At 39.0% G+C, this 15,616-nt stretch overlaps 2 protein-coding genes across 3 annotated transcripts; one reads left to right on the top strand and one right to left on the bottom strand.

Moving 5' to 3' along the window:
* The first annotated feature begins 1,548 nt into the window (after positions 1 to 1,548).
* On the top strand, positions 1,549 to 12,883 carry LOC145772298 (pre-mRNA splicing regulator USH1G-like). 2 transcript variants are annotated; one of them, XM_082584169.1, is made up of 10 exons: positions 1,549 to 1,667; positions 4,018 to 4,124; positions 4,245 to 4,470; positions 4,727 to 4,836; positions 5,478 to 5,604; positions 5,779 to 5,874; positions 8,366 to 8,511; positions 9,501 to 9,553; positions 10,214 to 10,335; positions 11,042 to 12,883. In XM_082584169.1, the coding sequence occupies exons 1-10, from the start codon at positions 1,611 to 1,613 to the stop codon at positions 11,186 to 11,188; spliced, it is 1,191 nt and encodes a 396-aa protein (XP_082440295.1). In that variant the 5' UTR covers positions 1,549 to 1,610; the 3' UTR covers positions 11,189 to 12,883. The 2 variants fall into 2 exon arrangements, with proteins under 2 accessions (XP_082440295.1, XP_082440303.1); XM_082584177.1 differs by lacking the exon at positions 4,018 to 4,124 and having other exon boundaries at positions 1,573 to 1,667.
* A 173-nt stretch (positions 12,884 to 13,056) lies between these two features.
* On the bottom strand, positions 13,057 to 13,425 carry LOC145767604 (uncharacterized). Its single transcript, XM_082579459.1, has one exon. It carries the CDS (start codon positions 13,423 to 13,425, stop codon positions 13,057 to 13,059), a length of 369 nt encoding a protein of 122 aa, XP_082435585.1.
* Between the last annotated feature and the right edge of the window lie 2,191 nt (positions 13,426 to 15,616).

The raw sequence follows: 15,616 nt of genomic DNA, 5'->3' as shown, positions 1-15,616 counted from the left end.
CCTGACCATTTATTCCGTTATGATGTCACCATTGAGGGTGGAAGTCACTAACCCACAGCGTTCTCAACTATGAAGACACGTGTTTTACCCACGGATGTCAACTAACCTAGTTCTCCGTTTTAACAACGATTCAATATCCGACAACATTGAATCGCTATAAAAACGACAATATTGCCAGCCGATGTAAATTAGCACTTCGGATTAACACTTCGTTAAAATAAACATCGGAAATTGCAAACAAGACTTACAGCGCTGGTGATCGCAGCTGGATATATTCAATACAACAGTGGCGACTATGATGCGCTGACCTAATTCTGCGTCACTTTTTGATACTACATATTTTCGACATTTAATCCACGATCATTCTATTGCGAAATTAAATAATTGGCTAGAAGAAACCGGCGGCCAAACGTGGCCGACGGAGGAGGTAGCACAGGCGGTCATTCAAGCACTACTTAGCGGCTATTGCCGCGATGGCCGCCGGCTGCTTTAAGGCTTGCAACGTATCCTAGTCATCAAAGTTCTCTTTTCTACACGATTTCAACGTTTAGCGACGTTAAAACGATAGGCCACACATTTGGTTAGTCTTTTCATTCTGTTACTACAATGTAAAAATGAACTGTTAGGCTAACTGGGTTCTTGGAACAAATTTTTGCTGGTAGGGATAACTAGGCTACGGTACCCGATAATTTCCTTTCAATCCAGGCTGTAGGCCACACGTTTGTTGATCCAAACTAATCATTTTAACTATTCAAAAGTACTAACTTATAGATATAAACATGATTTTTTTTTGTAACATTTTCTTTTTTTTATTTTCCCTTCACATCTTAAATTTTTCTGAAGGTGTTGCGACCGTGCCAAATTTCTTTCAACTCAATAACTTACTTCGGTCACAAACACGTTTTAACGTTCGCGTTTTGTCGCTTCTACCTTAAAAACAACTGAACGGACATGACGAATTCAAGCACGTTCAGCGACGTTAAAACGATGTGAAAACAGTTAGGCTGCGGTACCCGATAATTCCCTTTCAAAAATAAAATTTCAAAAACTCGCCGAATAGGGCACTCGCCGAAAAAGGCTCTCGCCGAATAGGGAACTCGCCGAATCGGACTAGCCGAATCGGATTAGCCGAATCGGACTCGCCGAAACGGGCCATTCCGTCAGTCGGAATGGCCCGTTTCGGTGAGTCCAATCCCTTAATGGGGGATTTTTTCAATTTTTTTTTTAAATTATCGGGTACCGTAGCCTAATTATCATTGCCGTTTTAGGGTTAGGGGTTAGAGGTTAGGGTTAGAGGTTAGGAACTCACCGAATCGGACTCACTGAATCAGACTCACCGAATCGGACTCACCGAATAGTAGCAGACTCCTCCACAGTAGCCTACATAAACTGAGGGCTAGATCTTGAATAAAGCAACAGCAGGTCAAGCACTGATCAAGCAGACTTATTTGTAAACTATTTTTTACTGCACCAACCGTATCCACTTGGCATAAACTAATTCTTGATTAACAACTACACAATTAGCTTAATCAGCTGCTAAACTTTTTCAGTTGCATCCAACCCTTGGAGTTAATTGCTGTTGATTTAGGTTTAATAAGCAGTTAGATATTATGAATGATCGCTATCATAGAGCAGCAAAGGATGGACGGTTGGATCTCTTGAAAGAGGTAATAATGGTTTTATGATTATTGAGTCATACTTGAGAAAACTTGACTTTTCCATAACACACTGGTTGATGTTGTACAGTGTCCAATCTGTTAGAATGTTTAATTTGCACCTATTCAAAGACCATTAGCTATTTGAATCTCATAACTTGACTAAAAATGAAGAACATCAAATCAAGCTGTGAGCTGAAACAAGTTGCCTTCATCAACAGACTGCATTTATCAAACATCTTAAGCGTTTGAACAGCATAATTATGATATGAATATAAACTAATGGTGAAGTAATTTCATTTTTGTTCGATTTCCTTTTTTTGAACCAATCACAGCTCTTTCATCATATGTATCGCTAATCTAAATAAAGAACAAATGTATATACAGTAACTTAAAGCGTTTTTTGAAAGTTCAACTGTTTGTTTGTTTGTTTGTCGTATCCAGGCTTACACCTGGTGGTTGAAGATTTAGATTAAGTGGACGGGAAGGCAAGGAAGCCAATCTTCGTGTCCACCTTCAGGCATGCCTTAAAGTGTCCTGCCAAAGACACAGCCGCATTGCTCTTGAGCGGTGTCGAACCGGCGCCCTTTCGATTGCCGTTCCAGGGTTCTCACCACTCGGCTATGCAGCCGGCAAACAAGCCTTAAAGCAGCCGGCGGCCATCGCGGCCATGGTCGCTAAGTAGTGCTTGAATGACCGCCGGTGCTACCTCCTCCGTCGGCCAAGTTTGGCCGCCGGTTTCTTCTAGCCAATTATATTAATTTCGCATTAGAATGATCGTGGATTAAATGTCGAAAATATGTAGTATCAAAGAGTGACGCAGAATTAGGCCAGCGCATCATAGTTACTACTGTTGTATATATTGAATATATCCAGCTGCGATCACCAGCGCTGCAAGTCTTGTTTGCAATTCCCGATGTTTGTTTTAACGAAGTGTTAATCCGAAGTGCTAATTTACATCAGCTGGCAATATTGTCGTTTTTATATCGATTCAATGTTGTCGGACATTGAATCGGTGTTAAAAAGGAGAACTAGGTTAGTTGACATCCGTGGGTAAAACACATGTCTTCATAGTTGAGAACGCTGTGGGTTAGTGACTTCACACCCTCAATGGTGACATCATAACGGAATAAATGGTCAGGTTTTATGAAAGGCGTATGCAGTTGAAACAATTTACTGAGCTGCGAGCAGTTAAATCAATTTAGGGTCGTTAGATGGTCCCGCAATACCGGATTACAATCCCGATAAAGCATTTAATCCGTGGTACAACGATTCTATTGCAGGACGTCGCCCAGACTTTAACAACGCTAAGTGATCATTTTAACATTGTTGCAAGTTTAATGCTATTTACTTGTGCTATCGTTATTGTATTTTGGCCTCCAAGCACGCAGATTTGGCCGCCGAGAAGGAGCTCTCGGTAGGCCACGATGGCTGCCGGAAAAAAACACGAGTTTTAAGGCCTGGGCAAAGTTTAACTGTGAAGTTACTAAAAACAAGAAAAATATGATCCTATGTATACCTTTCAAATTGTTTGAAGTGGGTTTCTTAACTGCCCTCAATACTCCCAGGCTGTATTCGCATTTGATTTATGGGGTATTACAAACGTTCCTCACAAAGCAAGAGATCAGCTACACATATAACTTACTATATGACCTTACTTAATATATATACTATTATACATTTACTGAGTTTGTGTTACATCAGTAATGTATATTGGGTGAATGCTTTTTTTTTCGCCGAGACTTTTCGGTCACTTGTCTGAAATGGCTTGAAACAATTCGGTCATTTTTAGTCATTTTTGGTCATATATAGTCAATTGACTATATAGATTTTTTTTCAGACATTTTGCTAAAAAATAGGTCAATAACCGATAAATACCCGAAAAAAAAACCAAGGTGAATGACTTTAGAGAAGTGCCAGTTTTGAATACTTGCAACTACCGTTTTTTGGTAAAAGTATTTTTGTTCAGTGCTCACCATGCTGATAAAATTGAATCCCAACACTTATACGTTTGCATCAATATTTTTCATAACACGGCCATTTCAAATTTGCATTTATCGACAAAAAAAAATTTGGGGGGCCTTGGGCCACCCCTAAAAATTATTATTTTTCAAAAAGATTTCACACAAAATGTTTTTCCACCAATTGGAAGGTTTTGAGAGGGTAGCCTGTAAACATTTCAAAAGTCAATCATTTTGAACCTACCTAGCGGTAAGTTTTAATGTGTTTGTGTTGTGGACTAACTGCACTTGCATTTGAAGTGCTTTAGGGTGCATTTTTGTTGGTTTAATATCGGTCTAAATCAACATGCCAATGCGTTAAGCAAGGTATTCACAAAATATTTCCCTGCTTTACTTTGCAGGCATTCAAAAAAGAATTAAACCATCGGGATGACAGTGGCTTGACACCAACATTATACACGGCTTACCATGGCAACCTTGAGGCCTTGATGCTTTGCTGCAAACGAGGGTGTGAATTTTGACATATAAAACTGGGTGTGGTTGTTTTATTTGAACACAATGTTATTAATTTTGCCAAACAAACAGACTGGATAACTTACAGTAGTGTTAAATTTTATTTTTTTTGCAGTGGAGATCCCGAAAAATGTGATTACAGCGGAAATTCTGCCTTGCATCTTGCTGCACAGAAAGGTCATATGAGTTGTCTCACATTTCTTGTACAGCTAAATGTAAATCTATGGAAACTCGACAACGACTATAATACAGCTTTATTAATCGCCGGAAACAATAATCAGAGTGACTGTGTTCGATACTTGGACGATGTCATGAGCCGAAGGAAATCTTCTAATCTTAAGGTAACATGTTCTTTGTGTCTTCCTGGTTATTGTGTTGTTTTCTCAGCTCGAAGATTTTTGTCTGTCTCTGTTAAGAGCTTGTTAATCTTACAACAAGCTTCTGAAAGCCAGGTAAACAGCTTTCAGAACAATTTTCTTTTCGTCATTTTTTACTTTTGTTTTGTAAAATATAATATGCATGCAATGCACTTTGAGTCCACATTTCCTTTATTAAATCTGTACGCTTTTATTTCTTCTCTGAAATAAATACATGAAGGGAGTAAAGAAGCTGGAAAAAGAAGCTAAGAAGGAAGCAGAAAAGAGAAGAAAAGAGTTTGCAAAATTACAAGACGAACAACACCGGATAATGGATAACTACCACAATCGGTAAGCCGATCACCATTCTGCTTTTTTAGCTTTTGTGACCGGTACATTTAGTGCTTGTGGCGGTATGTTACTCTTGCATTGTGTTGTCGCCTGTCCATTCTTGCACTAGTTACCTGTTCTTTCATGATAAAAGTTGTGGTAGTGTTCTCTAAACTAAAAGTTTACCAATTGTTCACCAAACATTGTGGTAGTATCGCTCATTTTTGGTAGTTTCAATGCTACGTTACGGTGAATAGCATAAACTTTTAGTTTTTCTTCTTTTGATTAGAATCTGTTGAATAATAACATCTTGATGTCATTGGACTTCTGCTAACTCCCCTGCAAGTTCTCGTTTCCAAAACAACTAAATGTGATGATGCTTAACATCAAAATCGATCTTTATAATAATCGTAGCTGTACACGGTACATCACATGTACTGCAAATGGTACGCCAACATACCGCAAGGTATGATTTAAGTCTTGGGTTTAATACCTGATTGAGTCAAGGTTAAAAAGGATCTCACACTAAATAGCACAATTTTATTTCTAAGTTCTTTTCACAATGGCAACAGTATTTTATTTGTGTGAATAGGTCTAAAAGCAGTCATCACATTAGAAAACACTGTTTTAAACCAATCAATTCTATATTTTTAATCGGGCAGAAAAAATTCAACCGTGTCCAAAGACTTTATTGCGAAGCCGCAGCGGCAAAGCGTGACAGAAGTAAGTCAAACGTTTTCACAAGCAACAAAATTGCCACCTGGGACACCCAAACTATTCGCGACACAGGTAAGTTTTAACTACTTGGATCCTGGATTATTATTGATGCAATGCTGACGAAGTCAATCTATAAGTCAAAACATGCGTCTATGGCTGTCAATTCTTCCCACGCTCGACTGTTAACAAAAACATGTAAAAGTTTATCAGTAGTAGGATGATAAAACTTCGATGATGATTTTCCAGAAAAAGCCCAGAAACTCGGATGCGGGAAATGACTTCATGGTCAGTACCAACGGAAGGAGGGTCTCCGAGACTTTACGTGGGGTGCCATCGGAACAGGTACGTCATGTATCGGTAGAAATCAATTGCTAAAGCCAACGTTTCAGAGGCAGAAGTGTCCGTTCTTTTCATCTCAAAAACGGAGAAGCTGCAAGGACCCGTAAAATCTTTTGGTCAGGAATAGAACTGAAATTGCCGTAACCCCGTCTGCCTTGGAGCGACATTAGATCGTACTATCAGCTACAAAAATCACATTGATAACACAAGGCTAAGATTAACACCAGAAAGAATATCTTGAAGAAGTTTACCAACTCTATGTGGAGTACTAATCCACAAACCCTCAGAATGACCGCGTTGGCTCTGTGCTACTTCACGGCATCATGTGCATGCCCTGTCACTCAAAGAAACTCCACTCGGTACTTAACCTTTTTTGTTGCCTTATTATTGGGTGTCTAAAGTCCACAAATACCAACAAACTTTACCTGCTGGTATTGCACCACCTCACATTAGAAGAGATGTTAACAGTCAAATTAAAATGTTTCTCCGCAAGAATTAACAGCGATAGACTCCGGGTTTTGCCCACGAGACGGGGCAATCGAGACAAGACAGGCGTATCGCAACGCTAATTTTGCCACAGACTATCGGCCACTGCCTTTACCAGTCAGTTTAACTCCTATCTTTGTGCAAGCGCCCGGGGAGGACATTGCTTTCTTCTTCACAGTCAAACTTAAAGTCTATAATCCAAGGGTCTGCTACTATTCGGTGAGTCCGATTCGGTGAGTCTGATTCGGTGAGCTCCTAACTTCTAACCCCTAACCTTAACTCCTAACCCCTAACCCTAAAACGGCAATGATAATTAGGCTATGGTACCCGATAATTTAAAATAAGAATTGAAAAAATCCCCCGTTAAGGGATCGGACTCACCGAATCGGACTAACCGAATCGGACTCACCGAATCGGACTCACCGAAACGGGCCATTCCGATAATCCAAACATGTCATGAAAGATATCCTTTCTATGGAGAAACTGTTACACAGGCCGGGTCTAATTCTAGAATCAAGAAAATTCTCAGCGCACATTCAGTCACTAACCTCAATGAAAAAAAAAACAAGATTTGAGCTATTGAAAAAAAAACAACTTGAAAACAATGAAACTAACATTTCATCATCTGCTGAAATGAAGGTCCCATCATCAGAGTCTCTCTCAGTCTCCCCCTGGAGCAAACGCCTTTTGGGCAAAGTAGAAAACATTGAGTCGACCCCGAACCAGTGTTGGCTGTATCAGGTCTGCAATAGGACCATCTTCTTGTGTGCCCCATGGCCACCTGGAGATGCGGCCTGATTTGTCACATTTTGCAGATTTTGATGACAGCTACTGCTAGTGCTTGACTGACATTTTTTGAGATGTTTTTACTTTTTGCGGTTTTCTAATGACATGAAACTTTTTTGTTGCCTTGAGGAAGCAATAGCAAATGAGAAAAAGCAAATTAAAAATTGCAAAATCATACTATCATACTGTTATTGAAAAATTAACGGTTTGACTAAAATCTTCGAAATTAAATTTTCTATGTTTTTCAAAATGTGAGGATGTTAAAACCTATTGTGTCATCTGGGAAAAAGAGCAAAGAAAGCGTAAAAATCTAATTTTTAGAAAAATTTATTTAAATGTTTGCCCAAAGTTAGAAATACCTAGAAATTTCTGCAAAATGTGACAAATCAGGCCGTATCTTTAGGTGGCCATGTGTGCCCTAAGCTTGCCACCCAGAGCAGTAGGTGGGACCTTTCAATATACGACTCCGTCGCAAAAAATGTGTCAGTCTGTGATGTATCATGCAAATTAAGATGACTGGACAAACGAAGAAGAACTTCTGAAATGTCATAAATTCATTGAATGAATTGATATTTGTGATGGTCGTGGTATGTGCAGTACTTGTAAATTCTAGCCATTTTAATCTTTTATGTGCGCATTAATGTGACTGTTTTATTTACCCTGATTTCATGTGGCTAACACTGTTACCATATTAACGCTCAAGAAAAACTAACGACAAACCTTTATCGAAAATGGAGAAAAACAATGAGCGTAAACTATTCACATGAAAAAGGCGCCAGAACGAGAGCCTTGTGGATTGTAGCTTCTCTACATATTGTGGATACACTCCCAAGTGTTAAAAATCTAAATCGTAGCCTTTCTGCAACATAACATATTACGAACGAATTTAGTTTGTATGTTTTAGCTTCTTTTATCCTCTCCGGGTTCACGTTCGAAGGCTGCAAATCTCGATTAAAAGCCAAATTTTGTGTCAACCTTCAGAAATATGTTTAGTATCTTCCCAAAGACACAACTGTGTGCTTTTGATCGATGTCATCTTCCAGCGACGTTGAAACGATGCACAAGGGTCTGCTTTCCCAGGCAGCAAAAATGACGGATTTTGCTGTCTGGGTTGCTGCTCGCTTGAAAGTCGAAATTCCATTCGGTTCTTCATTCAGTGGCTATAGTTTGTCGTTATTTATTTGCAACGTCATGCATTTTCCAATATGCCATTTTTCAACAGGTTCCCAGTGTCATGTTCATTCCCAAAGAAGGAATGCGCGAAACCACCGAATATCTGCCCTCGAATCGCGCCACAGTGCAAAGTGGATTCTCAGAAACCGACTCGGAAAACGCGGACAACATTCCCCTGTTTAACAATGCATTTAGGTGAGTTTGATATTGTCAATCAATAATGCATTGTTTAAGTATTTAAGTAAAGTGTTTGTTGAAATAAGAGTTGCTGTGTAAATAGCCTAACGGGTTTTATTTCATAACGGTCATCAATGTCCGTGCGACGCTGTGTCAAGAAGTATGGACGTATACATCACAATTTGAATGGCAGTTTGTAGTTTAAGGCGTTGAACAAATTTACTTTGTCCCACCATTGTCAATAGTTCTCAGTGGCACTGGTCCAAACTACTGTTAACGAAACTGTTTTGCTACTGTTGGCTTGTCTCAAACTCTTGCTCTCGAAATTTCAACGTCGAAGTTTGCGGTAAATCCTTTGGAAGATTACAACTTTTTGCAATATCAAAACTAATTTAGCGTTTTCGTTATACACGGCATTTAGGCAAAGAGAGCATAAGATTTAAATCTGTGGATGATACTGTAAATCAGATTGGTGTAAATAATGATACTACATAGCCGAGTGGTGAGAGTTTTGACAGTACACTCGAAAGGGCGTCGGTTCGACACCGCTGCAGAGCATGCGCCTGTGTCTTTGGAAATTAACGGCATATGTGAAGGTGGACACGAAGAATGGCTTCCTTCCCTTTTCGTCCACTGAATCTAAATTTTCAATCACGTAAGCCTGGATACCACAAAAAATGGCCTATCTTACCCGTTTCCCTGGGTACATACGTTTCCCAGTATACTGTACACGACATACCGTACTTTCTTTGCACTAACCTATAGAAATTTTGCTAGTAGTGGCATGCGAAAGATTTGCCGAACATTCGGTAAAGGGAAGTATTGAGGAAAAAATTTATGTTGCAAAACTTCAAAACAAAATTTATCGTAATCCCGAGTAACGACCAAGACCTACCCAAACAGCAAAATCCGTTATTCTTACATTTTACAATGTAAAAATGAAAGATTTTGCTGTCTAGGTATGAAGACGCTCTTGCTTACGTTACAATGCATTTGTTTGTTAACAGAGGGAATTTCAACACAGTGACTTCTGCGATGTTCCCATCGACTCGCAAACCAGGTTCGTTGTCATTTACTTGATTGATTGCTGGAATCTTCACCCTCGGATTGAGAAAGCTTCTTGAGCTGGCAGTTTTGCATACTTACAAAGGTTTCGAATCACTGACGCAGGTCGGTCACCGAGGTTGATAGATTGAAGTCTTCCGATTATTGTTTCAAATGCTGTTAATTAAAAAGTAACTATTAATTAATTTGAAAAAATTAAATGCTCTGGCCCCTGTACTGTAGAGTACAATGTTTCAAAGCTGCCTAAACTATGTTCAATTCTGTTTTAGTTGCGTTACATTTTTATTTTATTATTTTAATTTCTCACAAGAAGTATGGCGCATACAAAAATAATCCTAAACACCAAACTTATTGACTATTGTACCTCCAGTATGTCATTGTCTTCGCATTTGATCATTTTTGTCATCATCAGCCATCATTTGCCACTGCAGGCAGATGACCTCCACAAATGTTTCCACACCATTATCCAGGTGATGCCGATGTTTTCTTTAATCTCACCCCGCCGTTGATCATTTATAGAATAATCAAACGGCGGGGTAAATATATGTCCATTGTCCAAGTATTCCATTCTGCTCAAATATAACCTAAATTTATGCGTCCTGGATCGATCATTGTGCTAGTTTGACAAATATGAGTTGTTGCAAAACTATTCCAGTGCTCCAACCGTTTCAAGACACGTTCTTGAACCCATCAGATGAGAAAGAAGAGGAAGAAATGGATCCACTTGAATCTTTCCTCCATTCCATTGATCTTTCAGGATATTATCCCTTGCTAAAGGTGCTTAGAAGGAATTGATCACCGTTTTATACATTTATTCATTAGAAATTGTTTTTATTGACTATATTCAAGCGACACCAAACCCACTCACAGCATTTTTCAGGAAACAAAAATGCGAACGTTTTCAGCTATGAAGTAAGCTCTTGGGAAACATTTGAAAAGCAGGTGCCTGACAAGGGGCTTACTATATGCAGCTGAAAACGTTCGCATTTTGATCGCAACAAATGTCATGGTTTTACTTGGAAATGTATTTGGTTAAGTTTTTGTCGAGCTTTTGTTTTCCTTTCCAAACAGCAAAATCGGTCATTTTTTATATTGATTCAACGTCTGCAGACATTGAATCAATGTAAAAATGGCGAATTCTGCTGTCTGGGAGCAAACCTGTAGACAATTTCTCGGTTGTCTTTGGAGAATGGATAAGAGATAAAATGCTTCAGAGATAACTGCCTAGGCCCTTAGGGCTATGATCTACTAAACTTTAGAGAATGTAATGCTGTTGCAATTCAGCAGCACTTTTGTCACACTAGCACTTTTTTCGCCGTTCATGATCACTCTGTGACATTATTTTTCATACCTCCTGATCTCTTGCACCTTGATCATCCTGGTGTCGACACGTTGATGCGTCAGCCACCAGGTTATTGATGCACATGACTTGGATTTGTGTATTTTGTTGTTAATGAGATTTATTTAATTCGCAACTGCTCAGGGGGAGAAAATTGACTTGGACGCGCTTGCACAGTGCAGCAAGAAAGATCTGAAAGATGTTGGAATAGTTTTTGGTGACGCAATGAAAATTGTCGCCGCCTTAAAGTCCAGGAAACAAGAATCAGACTCCGAACTCACCCTGTTCTGATGATGTCGTTCACCCTGTTCTGATGTTGTTCTTCTCTGTTGTGATGATGTTGTTCACGTTATTTTCACTTGCACATAACTGGCAAGTAGCAATTGCCTGCATTGTCCTTCGTTATTTGCATTTGGTGCTTTTCGTCGGATCAAAATGTGTGATATCTGCTAAACGACAAATACCCACACTACAAAATCCGTCATTTTTACACTGATTCAACCTCTGCAGACGTTGAATTAATGTAAAAAATCGACATTTGCCATCTGGTTAGTTGTTCTATTTAGATATAGATATCTGCGAATACGTAGGCGGTCTTTCTGGAAGCAGCAATGTGACGTCATCAATTTAATTTCTTTTCAAGTGAAAGTTTTTGTTTAAATTTTTTTTGCTAATGACAATCGTCTGTGAACTAACACGAAAGGATCGAAAAAACTTCCTTGTTGGTTACTGGGCTTTGTAACCAGAAGTTCTGCATTTTTAACGGTATTGACCCTTTTTTAAACTTTAAATAGACGCTGCAATAATTGTACCACTGTCATTTCAATATAATTTTACTGTTGCCTATGTCGTGTATTTGTAGTGTTAGTTTTGTGTACATACGCGTAAAAGTATCGTGTGGATGAAAATCGCTCTCGTGTTCTGATCAAATGCATTGTACTGCACTCGTTGTGATTCTAATGGTGCTGGTTTCTAGATTTTTTAATTTTGTCTTCACTTTTTGCTTTAATTTTGCGCTGCTGTTACATTTATAATTACGTCGTTATTAGTATCCTCTTTTCTTCAGTGTTGATCTCACGTTTGGCCTTTCTAGAAACAAATCATCAAGATTGATTTCTTCCTAGACAGCAAAATCGGTCATTTTTACATTGATTCAACGTCTGCAGACGTTGAGTCAATGAACGGATTTTGCTGTCTGGATTGTCACTGCTTCTTTTACCGGATTCTCAACTATGGTGCTAAAAGCAAACTTTTGCTTTTGATCTTCAAGCTATGTTGTCGTCCGCCTCCTTAAAGGATTTGACTTGACATTCCAAAGGATGCCAGTACTATTCCTACTTAAAACACAAAGGCAAATTTGTTCCTTTAATCCAAATCTCCAATGTCACATATAAGCCAGGGTACAGAAAAGTGATAGAACAAATTTTGTAGGCAGTCATGAAATTATTTTAAGAGTTTCAATCAAATAAAATATATATTTTACATATTCGTAATCAAAAGTTCCCGTTTGGCGTGAAAAAAGAGACTTGATTCTGTCACTGCTCAGATTTTAGTGAATGCTTTCTTTATGATCGATAAACTCTGCTGATTTACTTCTTGTGGAATCAAGTGTTGATGCAGTGTACATAATAATTAACTGCGCCTTTCAACATATTTTTTAATTTCAAATGTCAATCAGTAATACCGGTGCTGTAATTGTTCTATTTTTATAATCAGTCACAAAAAATACTTCATGTTTTGCTGTATTTCAATCTCCTATGACGTGTAGTGAAGTGAGGGAACCACCGGTTTACAATCGGCAAAACTTTGTCAGTTGACCATTGGCGAAACTGCTTTGTGGAATTTCGTTTTCAATCATTGTTTTGCAATGGAAACTTCTTACAACGATTTCAATGATAAAGTTTGTATGTACAATTGATCAACACTGATGTCATTATCGTTAGAAGTGTAGAATATTGTTAAAAGAATACATACTCGTTCTTAGTGATTCTGTACTGCTTGTGAGATAAAAAGCAATTTTGTGGAACAACAGGTGCAGGCCTTCTTTCTTCAGGGCGATCAAACCAAGTGCAGACAAATATTTATTGAAATAACAGTAGTCTACATCCAAACAGGAAAAAATTTACACATATAAAGAAAAGTATAAACAAAATGTACTCTTATTTTTCAACATATCCTCCCTTTGCCTTCACCAAACGCCTCAGTCTGTTGTGCACTTGACTGCATGAGGCACGTATGGTGTCTGATGATATTTTTTCCCAACAAGTGCGCAATTTTGCCTTCAGAGCTGTTCCTCTTGAATGATTTGAAGCACAGGTTTCATTCCCCAAGATACTCCATACTGCGAAGTCCATTGGGTTTAGATTAGGAGAGGACGGAGGCCATAATTTCTTTGGCCAAAACCCTGCCATATTTTCCTTACAGCAGTCTTGGACAAGATTCGCTGTGTGGACGTAGCCCCGTCTTGCTGAAGAGTTATTCCGTCTTCTCCAAATGTTGCATTGATCCAGGGAATCAATTTCTTGCATTGATCCAGGGAATCATTTATTTTTTAGCAATTGAAGTCACCCCAAACCATCACAGAGACTGGTTTCTGTCGCCGGAACATGAGCCTTTCATCCAGTGGGATATCTTTATTCTTTGCACCATAACGGTCATTCTGATGATTATGCACAGCCTGGACAGTGAAAACTTTTCGTCTGTCCAAAGCACTGGTGGCTGCGTGCCGCATGCAGTCAAGTGCACAACAGACTAAGGCGTTTGGTGAAGGCTAGATCCACCAGTGATGAGCAGATACTGTATAATTACGTTAAATTTGCCTTTTTCTATTACCAAAGCAAAAGTTTTCTCAGGTTTAAACTTGAGGGCGTGCCGTACTTCTGCAGTTTACTTACGGTCTAGAAGTAGGCTAGGCTTACGTAAGCACAAGGCAGAAAAAATGATTTGTTAACTTTTTGGATATCTCAACAATCACCGAGAAAAAGTGAGATTAAGGTTTGGGGAAAGTAACTAAGCGAGTCCTTTGACCATACGGTAGCTTTAAGACTAACTTCAGTACTGTATATTGTATAACCAACAAGAACTACACATGGCTACAAACGACTCAAAGGGGTGTTTTTGTTTCATGGACTCCCGTACCAAGTTTTAAGCAACCGCAGCTTGAGAAGTGTGCAAGCCATAGCCTATTTGACGAAACCTGCAAAACTTCGTGGATTTCACTTCCCAGTGAATGCGATGCTTCTTTTCAGACGAAAACTACTTCGGATCATGGTTTAAAAAAGTAGCGATCTTAAATGTGGATATTCTCGGACCAAGAAAAGCTTTAAACCACTTGACAGAGGGAAGTATCCACTGGTCATTTGTAAATTACGCCAATGAGAACCCTAGTTCGAAAGGTCGCCGGTTCGACACTGCTCAAGAGCATTCGGTTGTGTCTTTGGCAATTAAAGGCACGCCTGAAGGTGGAAACGAAGATTGGCTTCCTTGCCTTTCCGTCTACTTAATCTAAATCTTCATCCGCCGGGAGTAAGCCTGGATAGAACAAAAAACGGAAAGCTATCTTTCATATGTTGTTATGGTTACTTGAGCGCACACTCCGAGAAACGCTCTCAACTGGTAGTTGATGTCAAAAAAACAATAAAGTAAAGTTTCTGTGCTAGGTGAAGAAAAGACTTCATTTTTTCGTGGTCGAGAAATTTTTTGGTTTATCGGACAACGCTAAAAGCAAGTAAGTCACCTAACCAAAACTTAAACGAAGGCTTAAACACGACGCTTTCAATGACAGGAATGAATGTATTGGATTGTAAAAGATCAGGTTAAGGGCCCTTCAAAGATCATATGACACCTTTGCAAGGTGTTGACAGTCAAATCCCGATTTATATAAGGGGTAAAAACAACAAAGTAGCACTTCATAACATTTGAACAGGCCCTCAATACGCAAAATATGTACACAGACATTGCAACATGATGGTTAAAGACAAATTAACAAAAGTGAAATCTAAAAAGCTTAAATTTGTGCAAAAACAAAACCACCAAAGTGCAAAAGCGTTCGTTTATCATCGAAGCTCTTCATTGGCGATTGCCTCAGCGCTCGGGTCCCAACTCCAACTGGGGGTAACTTTGTTCCTTGGAAACGAATTTTATCGGCTAAGAGCAGGCCCGGATTAAGGTAAAATGGGGCCCCTGTGCTAATGAATTTTATGGGGGCCCTTACCAGCTTACGTGGAGCGTAATGGAAGTGAGCTGGTTTCGCTTGCAGAGGAAACCGAGCCTTGCTTAGGTATAGCACGTGATGGATGATTAAATAAGCATGCGCAAATTAAGTCAACAGTGTTTACGTTATAATGGATGCAAAATCACACACATTAAATCAACGAAACCGTGAAAGGGAAAACATTGTAGCAAGGGACCACTGTTAGTAGGCTACTGCACACTACACTGCAAATTGCAATGAAAGGTTATTCTGAATTTCTATTTTAAACTGCTCTTGGATTCACTACTAACTACCAATAGGATTTAGAAAACTAACATGAAATTCAGTCGAACGACTTTTTTCTGGCTTTCTTTGCTGCCAAGTCTTTGTTGCCAAAGAAAAAATACAAGAACCATAGTTTTATTTCACGTGACGGGGAAGATATATTGATAAATGTGTTACTTTTTTCAGACAGAGGGGCCCCACTTTTCTTAATTTTTTTTCTTGGAAATTATTTTCAGGAAAAA

This window comes from Aplidium turbinatum, chromosome 1 (genome assembly GCF_918807975.1).
Source record: "Aplidium turbinatum chromosome 1, kaAplTurb1.1, whole genome shotgun sequence".
NCBI classification, from domain to species: Eukaryota; Metazoa; Chordata; class Ascidiacea; order Aplousobranchia; family Polyclinidae; genus Aplidium; species Aplidium turbinatum.
Note: the sequence above shows the minus strand (reverse complement) of the source record. Positions and strands in the feature narration are given on the sequence as shown.

Excerpts from the sequence above, each read along its gene's own strand:
- LOC145767604 (XM_082579459.1), bottom strand. The coding sequence starts at position 13,425 with ATGCAAGAAATTGATTCCCTGGATCAATGCAACATTTGGAGAAGACGG.
- LOC145772298 (XM_082584169.1), top strand. The coding sequence starts at position 1,611 with ATGAATGATCGCTATCATAGAGCAGCAAAGGATGGACGGTTGGATCTC. Across the intron at positions 1,668-4,017 it reads GGTTGGATCTCTTGAAAGAG|GCATTCAAAAAAGAATTAAA; the intron begins GTAATAATGGTT and ends TTTACTTTGCAG. Across the intron at positions 4,125-4,244 it reads ATGCTTTGCTGCAAACGAGG|TGGAGATCCCGAAAAATGTG; the intron begins GTGTGAATTTTG and ends TTTTTTTTGCAG.